Genomic DNA, 15,218 nt, shown 5'->3' on the forward strand with positions numbered 1-15,218 from the left:
GGGGACAGCAGCCATACTTTCAAGCAGGACATGCATTGTAATCGCTTTTTAACTCGCAAAAGGAAATTATGACGATTGAGACACTATCAATAAAATCTCACAGCAAGGTCTAGAACAGGGCTGCCCAACCCTTTTGCTGGAGACCTACCGTCCTGTAGGTTTTCACTCCCTAACAGAGCACACCTCATTCAACAGCTAGAGATCTCATTGAGCTGCTAGTTAGTAGAATCAGTTGTGCCAAATCAAAAGAAAACCGACAGGACTGGAGATCAGCAGGTACAGGGTCTGGCAGCCCTGGTGTAGAACATGCGATGGCTATGACCAGCAGGACTCACCTTGGGGGTGAACATGTGCGCGATGCCGTCCACGGCCCCCTTCAGCATCAGACCACGCACCAGGAAGCAGAAGAGCACGACGTAGGGGAAGAGAGAGCTGAAGTACATCACCTGGGGTGGGCGGAGTCAGGGAGACACACACAACAGCGTTACCATGGATATGCTATCTTAGCATTCCTTCTCATGAAAACACATCCCAGGGGCATAGTCATGTTGGGTGTAGAAATAATTTTCTAAATTATACATTTATTAGGGATAAAAGAGAGAAGCCATTAGCTTGGTGGAGTAACCAACCAAATACTTTCCCTGAGGCTGGTTCTCTTTTCTTTTCAGTTTTATTTTGAAAGACATAATAGTATGGGGAAAAAGGGGGTTTAAGTGTTGAAAGAAATATCTTACTTCCATTTGTTTTGAATATTGTGAAGAGACTTTTAAAGTGTAGTAATTGGGTGTAAGAAGGAATACATATGTTCTTTTTCAAACTGATTTCTGTATACTGTATGTATCTGTATCTGTAAGAGTTTCTCCACTGGAAGAGGCTCATTCTCAGAATAGTTTAAAGCTCTGATAAAATCATAATTGTGAGGTAGTGCACCATAATGCACTGTTCTCTTTGAAGCCATTCCATAAGATTTGGCCCTTCGAAGTAACCAAACTCGGTCCCTATTTAAATATTTTCTATCTGGCTCAAACAGGTTCTAGTAGTTTCTACAAACCTCTAAGGACTGCATTGTTTTCCCACATTTGCTCACAGGATGGATGTGGTACCCTCTCTGGAATTTTTTATTTATATATCAGAGGCACAGAAGGGGACGTGTCACGCTGCTTGGCTCCCTGCTTGGGGTGCAATGCACAGGTTTATTTACACTTGAGGGATATTGAATCATTCAGCAGCCGCACAGCGCCTGACCTTGAAGGCTCAAATATTTACTGAATATATGCCTCACTTTCCTTTACAGGAGAATGCACCGGAGATCAGATAAACATGGGTACGATGCCCTGACTTCTCCTGAGTGTAATTTAAAATGCATGTGTGGACATAGGATGACGCGAGCATTGGGATTTAATGAAGACAGTATAGTTGTGTTTTACTGCATGTAGAATGAACCTTTTTCTCCAGACAATGGCAATGTAACTCACAATCATATATTTAAAATTTTCCCTGAGCAGAGATAACTAACCTGACTGAGATTGGTGCTCGGTTACCCTCAAGCCCTGAATGAGTACATGGAAAAGGTATGTGGGACTTTACACTGAGACCCGTCTACATTCAACTTCAGACAGCAGAAGAGGGTCCAGAAGTCCACAGTGAGACACGTTTACTGACCAGTAGCAGATCACTTTCACAGTATTTCACAGCCATCTCAGTGACCAGTGTCACACAGTGTAAGATGGCTGACTTGTGATTAAACCATTGTGCACAGAGACTGTTTTCCAGACGGTCAGCAAACTAACCCTTGTGCCGTCTTGCATCTTTGCACAGCCGTCAGTGGGGGTCCTTACCTTTCCGGAGGACTGGATGCCCTTGATGACGGCCAGGCAGACGATGAACCAGGCGGCCAGCAGGGACAGCGTCATCCGCAGGTTGAGGCCGCCGCTGTCGGCGATGGTGCTGGTGATGTTGAGCGTCTGGCGGTACCAGAAGTACGTGGTGGCCGAGCTCTTGTCGCACTCCGGCTCCACGACTGGGGTTGGGAAGAGGAGGAGGAGGGAGGAGGGAAGGAAAGAGTAAGGAGAGTGGAAAGAGAGGAAGGAGAAATCCCAAATCTCATGTCCCTTGATAGACACATTCATAGAGATGAATCGATTTAAAATATCCACATATATGGATCCATGAGGTCATATCTGCCACTGAACTATCTCTCAATTTTAATAATCAGAGGGGAAATAGTGGGGAAATAGTCTGCATGATAAGAAAATATATTTTGTAATATATTTCATATATTCTGACATAAGTTATATTCATCGCATTTTGGATATCGTATTTCTCCATATATTGACCCATAGGAAGTGAGCCATGTATCATGTTCCAGCATAACTCTGCCCGGCTCGGCCTGGCAGCCTGACTTACTGGCTTGTGTCCCGTTCCTCCTGATTGGGCACTCGCTCCAGGGCAGGGGATACTGAAAGGACTGGAAGAAGTAGAAGATGCTCCAGCCAATGATAACGTTGTAGTAGAGGCCCACGAAGCCGCACACCTGCAAGGGAAAGAGGCCCGTCAGGGAATATCTCTCGCCATCGGAAAAGTCCACCGCTTCCCACAAAAAAGACAGCCGTGTGACCGGAAGGTAATCCAGAGTTCCGGTAGGATGTTTATTTTATTTTATTTTATTTTTTACAGAGAATCCAACATCCTTTTTTAATCCGTCACTGTCTGAAGCACAGACTCGGCTCACAAATTTTCAGAAATGTTGCATTTTAAAATCGAGTCATGTGTCTGTGCCATAGGAAAAAAATGTCGGCCAACAAATAATTCCTCAACTGTGACTGCATGAGAATACTGCTTTCATATTCTCAGCTTTCCAAAGTTACCCCTTAATCCCTCTGTTCAGGATCTGGAGGTACTTTGCCCCAGGTGCTAAGTACCATTAAAGAACAAAGTAATCAAGTAGTGAGGTTGCTGAAGTCAGCCCCCAGTATCACTGATGGTCAGAGGTTACACCAGAAACCACTACAGTCGTCCCACAAACCACCATTGTCCATCAATGACCAGCCTCCCAAACAGCTGGCAGCAATATAATGGCTTGTTGATGTGCTGGTCTGTGGACGTCCACATAAATCTTTTAAATACAAAATACGAAAAGCGTTTGTGAGTAGTGTGAATTAAAATATTTAGTGTAAGCTTGAATGGTTTTAATTTAATGTCATTCCGGGATATCGTGTAGCAGTCATTGAGCAATAAAATATAATTAGCTAGTTTTAATGCATATTAGTTCAGCTAATACATTACACCTTTATTGGACTACAGAGTCATGGATGCACTACACCATAATCAAATGCACCTAGGTTGAATTTCTGAGAGTACATTTCCCAGACTCCCTGAGCTATATTTGTAACATTCACCGATGGGTAGGCGGTAGGGGGCGGGGGGGGGGGGTTCCACCTCATCCAAATTTGATCTTCTTCTTGTGGAGCTTTCTTATGTGAGGTGGGGCAACCGTCAGATAATCAGTTAAACTGGAAATAAGCAATATATGTTGATATGCAGGGAATAAATTTCGGCATATAATGAAGATACATTCTTTGTTCATAATTTAATTTTTAAAATACACAGTCATATATGGAATTCCTATTGAGACCAGATAGATCGCACATACTGCACACTGTTCTGTGCATGCGTCACAGAGCTTTGATGTTAAGCTGACCTTCTCAGAAGAAACAGATTGTGACAAAGACATTACTCACAAACCTATGCATGTCTGGGAATGCATGGACATTTTTATGCTTGTTCTGTTATGGAGAGACAGAGTGACAGAGGTACGGATGCCTTTCTTTTTGAAAAAGTAGTGGACCATCAATAAAAAAAATTGTTTGTGCTCAGACATAGTCCTTTATTTGTCTGTGGCTATTTAGGGCCTCGGTGTTCATAAGGGTCTAGTCGAAGCTGCACGCAGTCGGGATTTCAATGAATTATTGAGCTCCGTTCTCTCCACGGCAATCTTTTAAGAGGTATTTATAGCCCTTCGCCTTCCCGGTGCCACGTTCAGTCAGGTTCCGCTCCAGCGAGGCGCTGGCTCCGTCCGGGAGAAGGCCTCATGTTCCACTTAGAGAACCTGCAAGGGCCTGTGCAGGGCTGACTTGGAATGCCCCTGCATCCCGCTCTCCGGTTAATATGCAGCTGTGTATCCATGGAGACAAAGCTCCGCCTTTGGGGTGGGGTGGGGTGGGGACACAGTGTGCAGCAGATCACCTGATGTGACCACACTCAGAACCCGTAGCATCTTTTCTGAAATAAAGATTTTCATTAAATGTTTTTTCCCCTTTGCCCATGCAGAAAGGGTGTGTATTGGTAGGGGGCTGCATCTCTATATGTCAAAGCCAGGGTATTGCTCAGACTTGGCACCAGGAAGTCATGTTATGCTAATGCTAGGCTTATTTTTAGACAAGCCGTGCAGATGGACGCATCCCCACCACTCAGCTTGCCAGCAGCCCTTGGCATAGCCCAGCATCCTCATTCAACACGACCTGACCTGGTCACCTCAAAGCACCTGCAGCCGGCTGTTTTCAGGTACCATAGGTGTCATCGGGAAGCAGAGATCGGGGGTGGGGGGGTCGGAGTGCATAGCGCCTGCCACCGCCTCAGCCCCGCCGATCGATTCGTCTAATTGCAGCCGGCCAACTGCCAACAACGGAAGGCTCGTTTATCTGATGCAGCAGTCATGTGATCCGCTGCAGCACTGCTCAAGGTGTTTCTGATGTAGTCGTGGTTGCTACCTATTTTCCTGTTACCTTTTCCAGTGAAATACAGTATAAAACATGCCTCGCTTTGAAATGTGTAAAGTGTTCTGTGAGTGACCTTTATTTACTCAGTCCCAGAGACCCATTAATTTTGAAGTACATGAACAGAATTTAATTATCTTGGGGAAATAAGGCCCATTTATTGCATGAAGAGTTCAACACTGTATCACCCTTCTTATACTGCAAATTAACAACGTGTACCAAAGTGTATTTTTCAAGTGGGGATGGATGGGAGGGGGATAGTTTCGGTGATACCTCCATAAATCAAGCGAGATACCCAGGAATTGAGATTTTTCTAATGCTCTCCACCGGAGGTGTCGCTTGGCTCAGGTTCAATCTAGCTGATAAAACTCAGAAGTTATCAATTTACAGTCCGATCACTATCAGGCTTCTGCTCCGTGTTTTCTTTTTCAACCCAGCAAGTTCTGTGTGGCTTGCTCTGCCAGAGCTGTCAGTTTCTGGCTGCACCACCGCACAGCCTGAAATGAACAGACAGCCCTCAGAGGCACTGGTGCATGCCAGGAGAAAGACAATGAGCATAGCTTTATGGTGTCCCCTTGGCAAAGCAATGCAATAAAGGAAGAACTTGTCCGATTTATTGTAGTAATACACTATACTTGTACTACTCGCAGTAGTAATATTTAACAATGTAGCTTGGTTGATTTTCCCATAAATGTATGTTTTTTTCTGTTGTGCTCTGAAAAACAGATCTTCCAAATGGGGCGTTGAAATGCAATTCCCATCAAGTGTATTGCCATAATATAATAGCATCTTAAGCACAGACAAAGGCCACAATGAACAATGCGAGTTACAGACACGGGAAGGAATGAAATGGCTTTGTACACCGTCTAGACAGAGCACAAGTGACAAGAACATCATTAGCCGGCCAACTTGCTTGAGTGATAAAGATGAGTACCCGTCCTGGACATGTACTCTATGTCTTATTGATTTTAAAATTGATAAGAATTTGACAAGTCACTTGGACCATGCAGGCTGATGTGCATATACTTTTAAACAGGAAACAGTGTGACCAGGAGAGGTATGTCTAACGGGCACCATTTTAAAAAGGCAGAGCATTACCCTTTTCTGTTACTGTTTTTCTTATTATCTGCGGAAAGTGAAAAGGGGCTAATTTTGTTCTTGGTGAAATTTTCCCTTACGCTTAAAAGCAAATTGGTCTGAAGACAAATAATGCTTTTTTATTTTATTTTTATTTTTTTGGAGATCACAGACAGGGGGGCCCGGGTTTCTTCACTCACCATCAAACTGGACACCCCGATCCCCCCCAGCCGCGGGCACACGTAGTTCCACACCCCGATGCTGCCCCGTCGGATCTTCTGCCCCACCGCCAGCTCCAGGAAGAAGAGAGGGATGCCGATGATCAGGAGCAGAATGAAGTACGGCACCAGGTAGGCCCCTGCAGAGGACGGGACAGGGTCCTCGTTTATGCACCGAAAAAGCCAAATCAGGGTTTTCAATCTATTTCCAATAGAACGGGCAACAATGCTGTGGATATTTTAAAAATTAAAGGCACCTATTCTCTGTTGTAGTTTTAACATTGCCTGAATTTTCTGTCTGAAGGCTTTAAAATGCCTTAACATTTTTATGTTAGCATCTCCAGTTAACTGAAGTAATAATGGCTATATGGCTCTATATGCAAAACACACCAGACAGATAAGCAGATGAGCTGCAGCAGAAGAAGACCATGCTGTCAACTTAAAAACAGGAGGATGAGGCTACAGTGGGCATTGGATCACTAAACCTGGATGATTGTAGATTGGAAAAAACGTTGCCTGGTCTGAAAAATCTCGATTTCTGCTGTGACGAGCAGATGGTAGGATGGTAGAATCCATGCCATAAAACATTTCGGCGGTTTTGCTGTCAAAAGTGGGTCCTACCTGGCACTTGAGAGGCGTATGTAATAAAGTGGCCACTGAGTGTAAAACTAGCATCCATATAGCTAGTGCCTGGCATCACTTCCTTAGAAGCAACAGATTTTTTTTCTGTTCCATGGTTTGGGTATCATCTGTTTAGAGGGGACCTAGTTGGCAGGATTATCCTTGTCTAATTGCCTATGAAATATACTCCTCCAATATGGCTTGATAGAAGACGTTACAACTGTGAGACGGGCCTATGAGCGACGGGGTATTCCAGATAAAAATGAGATGTAAGAAATCTAGCATCTCCCCCAACCAGGGGCCTAGCCACTACTTCAATCCACTCTGCTGGGCTCTGTATAGATTTCACTGCATAATCACATAGCCTGTTCCTGTTGCTGAACAGTTCTATTGATCAGAAGAGTACACTGAGTCATAGTCAACCCAGAGGCGGTGCCATGGTGGCAGACCACTTCAGCCAGAACAAACCACCTCAAAGTGTTCCTGTCCCCCACCTTCCAACTTCTATCACGTCACTTAACGGATGCTCTTATCCAGAGTATCGAATCTGCAGCCTTGAAGATCACATCCCAGATCATTATACTACGCCACTACCTCCATGAAGTTGCTATTCTTTGGCATGAGTGGAATGACACCAGGTGTCACGACACTGACAGAAACATAAATAGAACAAGGTTTTCTTTTGTTACAACATGAGATAAGATAGGGTGTGGAGAAGTGATTTGGAAAAGTGGACGTGTCCTGCTATTTTTTTGTTGCTGATCATTACAAGTGCAAGAAACCATCTCTCTGAGGAATTGTACAATCTGGCTTTCCTCGGCTTTTAATTAAAACTAATCGCAGGTTGCTGAAAGTTCGTGGAGAGGGGTTGGTGAGATGGAGGGAGAAAGGGGACGGAAATGCATGCTGTTAAATTGTCAGGGAAAATCGTCAGCAGCTGAAGTCAGTGTTGAAACCGGGAAGTAAAGTGCTTAGAGCTAGTTGTGGCAATTTGCACCAGTGGTTCAGTCGCACATGTAGACACGCACGTACACGCACGCCTACAATACACACCAATAATAGGACCAGGAGTTTACAGGCACCAAAATAGAGGCATTATAAAGATATTTCCGATGTGGGATTTGAGAAATCCCTGATTAAGATTCTAATCTGGGCATCATGTAAATTCTAAATGTTGAATTGCTTCCACTCTCTCTCTGGGGACAAAGGCCAGCATCATGGGACTGAGGTATCAGCCAAAAAAAATGTAATTATATTTGTACTGCAAGAATGTTTTTTTTTTTTTTTTTGGAATATATCTGCAATGGATTTGATTTCCTGCCACAAACAGATTTCTGAATGAAGTCTCTTCTACTGTTCTAGCGAGCAAGCACAATTTGGGGTGGCCACGTACTGCAATAGTTAGGGAACAGGGCATACAATGCAAATGGTTTTGGGTTCCATTTCTTGCTGGGGTGCGGCAGTTATCTTGCATTATGTGCATTATCTCAAGTTCAGGTTAAGGCTATACATGAACAGAGTAATAGTGAAAGGAATTTCTGCCAGATGCTTGCGTTTTCTCTTAATCATCAAAATAATCATTGAATAACATCGGTTTTTTTTTTACATTAAAAGCTAAATATTAAAACTCATCATTTCTACAATTCTGTGGTTCCAGTTTAATATAGCAGATTGGATATTGTAAAATTTATTTTGGAATTTATTTTGTATTCAGCTACATGTGTGAAAATCCTCTTCATACTGAAGGCGTTCAAGGAGACTTAGGGGGGAATACGGAGGCAAGGTCTGTATGTCTTGTGGACAGCATGTCATCCGATCGGTTGACAAATGCCGGGTTCCTCCGGGCAAATGCAATCAATCTGTACTTAGGGCAAAGTGCAGTCTGGGCACGTGCGTGTGTGTGTGTGATATGTTGCTGGCGAATTGAGGACAAATGGAAAGGGCTGAGTAAAGATCGCCGCTCAAACTGCCACCAGCCCCATTAATTTCATTGTCAGCGATCAGCTGATACGATCCAAACCGGTGTGTGAAAGATAGTTGTTCCCCTGGTCACGCAAATTGCGGGTTGATAGGCTTAATTCTCAAACCTGGGGAAAATAAACCAATGTGATGTGATTACCATTCGGGGGGGGGGGGGGATGGGGGGGTTTGGGGGGGGTTTACTGGGTGGTGCAGAAAAACACCTCTGGATTCATGTGTGATTCATGACAGTCGTAACTTCAACAGTTTTACTGTGTAATCATGGTCGGCTTGATCACAAATGCAATTAAATGTGACATAGCTCAGGAGGTAAGACCGATTGTCTGGCAGTCGGAGGGTTGCCGGTTCAAACCCCGCCCTGGGAGTGTCGAAGTGTCCTTGAGCAAGACACCTAACCCCTAACTCCTAACTGCTCTGGCGAATGAGAGGCATCAATTGTAAAGCGCTTTGGATAAAAGCGCTATATAAATGCAGTCCATTTACCATTTACCAAATGTGGCCGTAAGAAGATTGACAAAATAATGAAAGCTAAACATGGTAACATCCTGCGCAGCTGTTACACAACATTACATACAGGAAGTACTGATATGATTTACATTTTTAAAAAAGATCAGGTAACTTTTTAACAATTTTAGTCATTGCAGAATATTAAAATAATAAGGCTCCCCAGGAGTGTTATGTAGAAATACTGCTGTATTGCCTAGCTAGATTAAAAGAACATTGTTTATTTGCTTATTTACATGGTCTACTTGTTTTGGCATGTAGCCTAAATGTAGAACTTTTAAAGAAGTGAGAAGAATTTAGCATGATAAATGTACATCATCAGCCAGTCAAGAATCAAGTATTTACAGAGTGTCCAGGCATGGTAGGAGTTCAAATATAAAAACAAAAGCAGATGGAACAAACCCTACATTCTGTATGTATGTTTAAATAATGTAACTGCATTATAATTATGTTACCAATTGGTTGAAATAAGATTCCCTAATCAGCCTGGTTAGCCACAATGAATAGCATTGCTGTATTTGTAACCCTTGTATTGACCGAAGGCCATTTTTTCTTTTGGCAGGTGTAGCTGTCCTGCATTGACAGCCGTCTGAGTCATAATTGTAGTTGTCTGAGGCCATGCTCAGCACCCTAAAGCATGTTGTGTGAGTACAAACAGTGACGAAAGGAGGAAGCACTAAAAAACAAACACCCCAGGTCAGCTATTCAAAGACATGGGCATAACTAGGAATTCTAGGCCCCCTGAAAGAATATTGCTCTGGGTCCCCCTTTTTTAATAAAACAATTTTTTAAGAACTCAGCATTGCCAAATATCCACATTTCAATTTCTGCACAACACTGGAACTTCCCATTTCTAATTAAACTGGAAAAGAACTACTCTTCTGACGTAAGAAAATGTGTGCAGTCAGTCACTTCTAAAACCTACAGACTTGATGTATTGGAGAGAACAGCCAGCAGAGGGCACTCCAGCTCACCTCCGCCGTTCTTCTGGCACAGGTAGGGGAAGCGCCACACGTTGCCCAGCCCCACGGAGAAGCCCACCTGGGCCAGGATGTACTGCAGCTTGCTGTTCCAGGCCGGGCGGCCGTCATTCTCCAGCGCGGTGTCCGTGTCCTTGGCTTTGCCCTTGCCTTTCTGGGCGGGGCCTCCGCCGGCTCCGCCCACATTCATCACGCTGCTCTTGTAGTCCAGCGCCGCCTCGTGGGCCAGCAGGTCGGCCACGGACTCGGTGACGGGCTCATTGCTGTGCTCCCGCTGGGTCACCTTGCTGTTCTTGGGCATCTGGGACTCCTTGTGTTGGTGGAACCCGCAAGTGGAAAAAAGAAAAAAAGCCTCAACGGGGCAAGGGTAGAAGAGGGTCTGACCCGGTGAAGGGGGAGAGGGACACACCTAGCTTGAGGGTCAAATGACAGGCGCTAAACTTGGGAGGAGATGGCCGTCTAGTCCTGTTTCTTTTTAGTCCTGTTAGAGAGAGAGAAAGACAAATAAAACAGCCAATTAAGAAATCATTCAGAATGTTCACTCGTTCTCTGGATGAATACGGCACAGGACATCATAGCATTTGCCTATATCTGAAAACGTCTAAAAATGCAATTGTGCAATATAAATAACATACAATTGAATTATGTAGAATATCATTTTTAAAATTAGTTTATCACCGATCGAGAGAGAGATAATTTAATTTTATTTCTGATTTTTTTAGATTTTCTCTGCAGCTTCTATACACTTGCTTTAGTGCTGATACATTAGAGCCTTCACTGAATGAGCCTTATAAAGTGACCAGGTAATAAAAGTGGGCGTCGTCATCACCCCCAGCAGTGAACTGCATCATGTCTACAGCTTTCACTCAGCTTTTGTAGACACATCTTTTAAAAACTTTAAATTAAATATTTTTTTAAAAACATTTTTATTTGTTACCTTTTCCTTTTCTGTACTTGTTATGATGTAAGCTTATGATAAACATGTGATACACTGAATGTAATGTAATAATAATAAATAATAATAAATTTATTTTATATAGCAGAGGACACATTATATATTATTTTATGTAATGTGCCCTGTATATAGCTGGTTCAGGTAAATTAACAGCCATGTTAAATAGATTGATTATGTCAGACACCTGAAAATGTTTTGGTTAAAATCTGTCACGGTTTTTAGAAGGTTGTCTATTTCCATTCGCTAAAATATTATCAGCAGTTTGCTTTTAAAAAAAAGTACCCTTCAGTACATGATTCTGGTTAGAATTTACTTTTCATTATTCTGAAATGAAGTGAAATTTATGTGAAACCCAAAGGAAAGTGTATGTGAATGGGCATACCAAGCAAACATCAGGGCAATTTGTCAGTTCAGTCTTGAAAACATCCCTCAGTTCCTCACAAAAACACCCTCATAAAACAAAGAAGCACCAAAAAATGACTGTCTGGCTTTTTATTTCTCTCTGTGAGGGATTTTGACTTTTCAATGTCAGCAAGTTCATTTTCATGAAAAAGGTTTTCTCAGCTTAACTTTCTGCCAGCTTTCCATAAACCCCCTAATCCTGTGAGCTGATTGGTAGCCCCTGCCCCCCCTTTCCAGAAACCCGTTGGTTTGGTCCAGGGTGAAAAGGAGGAAATGCGTGCAAGATACAGAAGAAGCTGTCATGGCTTGTCAAGCAATCCCACGGTGCATGCTAAAGGACTCTGTTTGTTCATTCATTACAAACTGAAATGAAAGATTCCCTACTGTTATGAAGAAATAGATTAAAATAACGGACAGCATGCAGTTTAAACCCATAGGATTAATTTGGCCAGCTTCTCCTTCAACACGGGGAAGAACACACAGGGGCTCCCAGCTTGACTAGATATTGTTTTACCGGTGCTTTACCATCGCTGAATGAGGAGGAGATGCATATTTGCATGCTCGTGTGTCAGTCCACAGCCGGTGTGCACAAATTAAAGAACCGAATGACACACCAGAGGTCACACGGAGGACGAAGCGCCGCAGTCTTCCCTGTGGTGACTTCTCAAGATGGCGTCTGGCCCACCTGGACAACAGCGAGTCTCAGCTGTGCAGGCCTTCAGCTTCCGCAGAGGCACACGCAGCCTCCTGTGACCCGTGCGCCGAGCAGAGCCTAGTCTCGCACAGGCAGACCTATCGCCACACTTCGTTTCAGCGCTGAGCCAGCGCTGGAGAAAGGTCTGGCTCGACCCATAATCATTCCGGTATAGGGGGAAAAAAAACGCTCTGGCTTGTTTGTATTTCTTTAAAACAATCACAATCGTTTTGGGCGACGCTAAGCCCAGGATGCAGCGACGGCGCCCTTGCAAAAATGGTAACACACATATAGCGGAAGGGGAGGAGAATTCCGACTGAAATAGTCGGCCAATGGCAGGCTTATACCCACAGTCTGTATCCTGTGAGTCAGACTGAGCAGAGCTTGATGTCATTTCTCTGTGTGCTTAAGCAACCAGCACCAGTGGCTCACTTGCAAGTGGCATCCACAATGTCACCTCAGCCACCATGACAGGGGTAGACAGCCCTGGTTTAGAGGTGCCAGAGATCCTTCTGATTCTTGCTCCACGCAAACCTGGAACTGCACAACTAGTGACTACGTGCTAGAGGTGCTCAGTGATTCACCATTCAGGCTGAATATTGAGGCTCTTCATTTTCAATCAGACGCTTGTGATCGACCTCGGATGGAGCAAAAAACCAGAAACACGACTGGTTCTCCAGAACCAGTGTTGCTACCCCTGCTCTATAACTTCAACATCATGCACCAGATTCAGGGCAACTTTAGGGCCTAATCTAAAAGACTTTCTCTCAAAACACGATCATTTCTGTCAGGTACAGTCTTTCGCATGACACACGAAAGCCATAACTTTTGTGCATCATGCAAAATCCATAATCATCCACTACACTCAAGACTCACATTCTGTGTTCACTGCATTCTAAACATAGTGCCCCATTGAACCCCCATTGAATAATACAAGCCACTATTGTTGAACTGAATTACTGCATAATCAAAATAATGACAGCATCTTATATAAACAATGACAAAGCCTATGTTTTTTTCCTATACCTGTTGTTCCAAGCTCAAACACCAAGGGTCAATTGGAGCATGCTTAACTGGAGTTAAAACCTCAGGTTTAAACCCCTAGACCACTGAACTACATTACAACTGGATTGGCTATCCAAAATAAGAATGAACAGATCCCATTTTAATGCTTTTCTGTGTTCTAGGGCACAGGCGTCAAACTCCAGTCACGAAGGGCTACAGTGCCTGCAGGATTTTGTGGTGTTCTCTGCACCAGTGTTTCATTTAAAGCAGGGGTGCACAACAAAGGCCGATCTGTTTGAGTATTTTATGTTTTAATTACTGTGGTTCAGCCATATCTTGATCTCATGGTTATATAAGCTCCAGCTACAGCCACAGACTGCAAGTGTATCCTAAAGAGTTTACTGTGCCCAAATACAGGAGTGTACCAGTGAAGTCTATGAATTAATCTGAGAGCTAAATCTGAGGTAATTGCTTGAAGTTGTGCACCCCTGTCTTACTATCAAGCAAGAACACCTTGTATATGCTTAGCATACGGGGTCAATTTAGTTCCAAAGCTATGTATAAAAAATAACTTCAAACAGCAGATAACTACCTGAAGGTTGAAAAAGATGTGTTACTGAAACACACAGAATAATATTTTAAATGTGCATTACAATGAATAAGTGCAAACTGTCTATTTCTAAGGGTCCCTTACTAAAAATCTGTTTGGAAAACAGGATTGGTAACTTTGAAACAAAAAAATATTCATCGCACACGCAGCAGTACCTTGGCCTTTAAATGGGCAGATTTACTGTTTTATTGTCACACAATTCATAGGCTGGTTTGCACCTCATATACTGCCATGAAGTCCTCTCTGATGGGTCCTCCATGCCTGAAAATGTAGTTGGTTTAAATCATGGGTGAGCAAATTCTACTCTTAATTATTTAATTACTTCAATCATATCTTGATCTGAAATTTTTATCAACACCAGGTACAGCCACAGGCTGCAAGTCCCAAAGATTTTACTGTTCTTAAGTACAGCAGTGAACCAGCGTAAGTTATAGAGCTGTCGAAAAACAAAAACTAAGGTAATTGGTTGGAACAAAAACCAGCAGATATGCCCTCCAGGACCGGAGTTGCGCACCTCTGGTTTCAACATTTCCTTCCTCCATCACACGCAGGCAATAATAATGAAGTAGGCCTAACGCGCATTTTCGAAAGCGCCCAAACCATTTCCACATGGATTAAAGCGACTAGGGCGAAATCTGCTAAACGCAATTTTGTAAGCATAAACGAATCTATCACCGACTATAAGGTATGCAATCACATTTTATTCAATTACAGTTGTTGCTGGCTAGTTAATTACTTTTACCGTATGCAGAGTACAATTTAAAGTACGTTGTCTTGTATTTGCTTTACTGTGTTACCGGTAACATTACCTGATTAACCTTAGATTATAAAAACTGAGGCCTGACTGAGACAGATGATTTGTTTTATTTGTATTAAGCATCGTGGTTGTATTCTGGAATGTTTGTGTCGTATTTCGCTTATGAGCTCGTTGCATGTTTGGCGAGGGTAAGCAGAGATGTTTGGCGAATGTTTTAAGTTTGTGTAACAGATGGCTGGCTTCCTAGTTGGTAGCAAAGGTAGAATACCTTGTTGATTCTCTAGTAAACCATTCTGGTGTCAGTTGTTAGGTTACTGTGCACATGTTTTATGGTCAAATAATGCGGTCTGTTAAAAAATAAAATGATTTGTTGTTCCAAAATGTTTTGGTGGCAACATCCAATGGGGATATGCGGGTTATAAACTAGATTGACGAATGTACGGACGTCGCCGATCGGTGCAGCCACAGAAGGCCTACATAGACCTACAGTATGTAGGTATAATAACTGCGGGAAGGCAATACTCAGGTGAGCACTTGTAAAAGTTTTTTATTATTCTTGGCAGAACGTCACATCGAAATCATTATCGAGCAGGTTCTAATAAGTGTCATTCATGAAAGATGGATTTCAGTTATATCTTGT

General features: G+C 43.1%; 2 protein-coding genes across 2 annotated transcripts in view; one reads left to right on the plus strand and one right to left on the minus strand.

Moving 5' to 3' along the window:
* Nucleotides 1–15,218, minus strand: part of LOC118210970 (sodium-dependent neutral amino acid transporter SLC6A17-like) — a 28,513-nt gene that overhangs the window by 11,000 nt on the left and 2,295 nt on the right. The window contains exons 2-6 of the mRNA XM_035387518.1: nucleotides 10,150–10,636; nucleotides 6,053–6,210; nucleotides 2,407–2,533; nucleotides 1,839–2,020; nucleotides 336–446 (exon numbers count right to left, since the gene is read on the minus strand). Coding sequence (XP_035243409.1) covers nucleotides 336–446; nucleotides 1,839–2,020; nucleotides 2,407–2,533; nucleotides 6,053–6,210; nucleotides 10,150–10,456 — 885 coding nt within the window. The 5' untranslated portion in view covers nucleotides 10,457–10,636. The remainder of the gene's footprint in view (nucleotides 1–335; nucleotides 447–1,838; nucleotides 2,021–2,406; nucleotides 2,534–6,052; nucleotides 6,211–10,149; nucleotides 10,637–15,218) is intronic.
* Nucleotides 14,378–15,218, plus strand: part of LOC118210972 (homeobox protein aristaless-like 3) — a 48,312-nt gene continuing 47,471 nt past the window's right edge. Inside the window, exon 1 of the transcript XR_004761943.1 lies at nucleotides 14,378–14,473. The gene's annotated coding sequence lies outside the window, so the exon portion shown is untranslated. The remainder of the gene's footprint in view (nucleotides 14,474–15,218) is intronic.

The sequence above is a fragment of the Anguilla anguilla genome, chromosome 13, assembly GCF_013347855.1.
Source record: "Anguilla anguilla isolate fAngAng1 chromosome 13, fAngAng1.pri, whole genome shotgun sequence".
Lineage (NCBI taxonomy): Eukaryota > Metazoa > Chordata > Actinopteri > Anguilliformes > Anguillidae > Anguilla > Anguilla anguilla.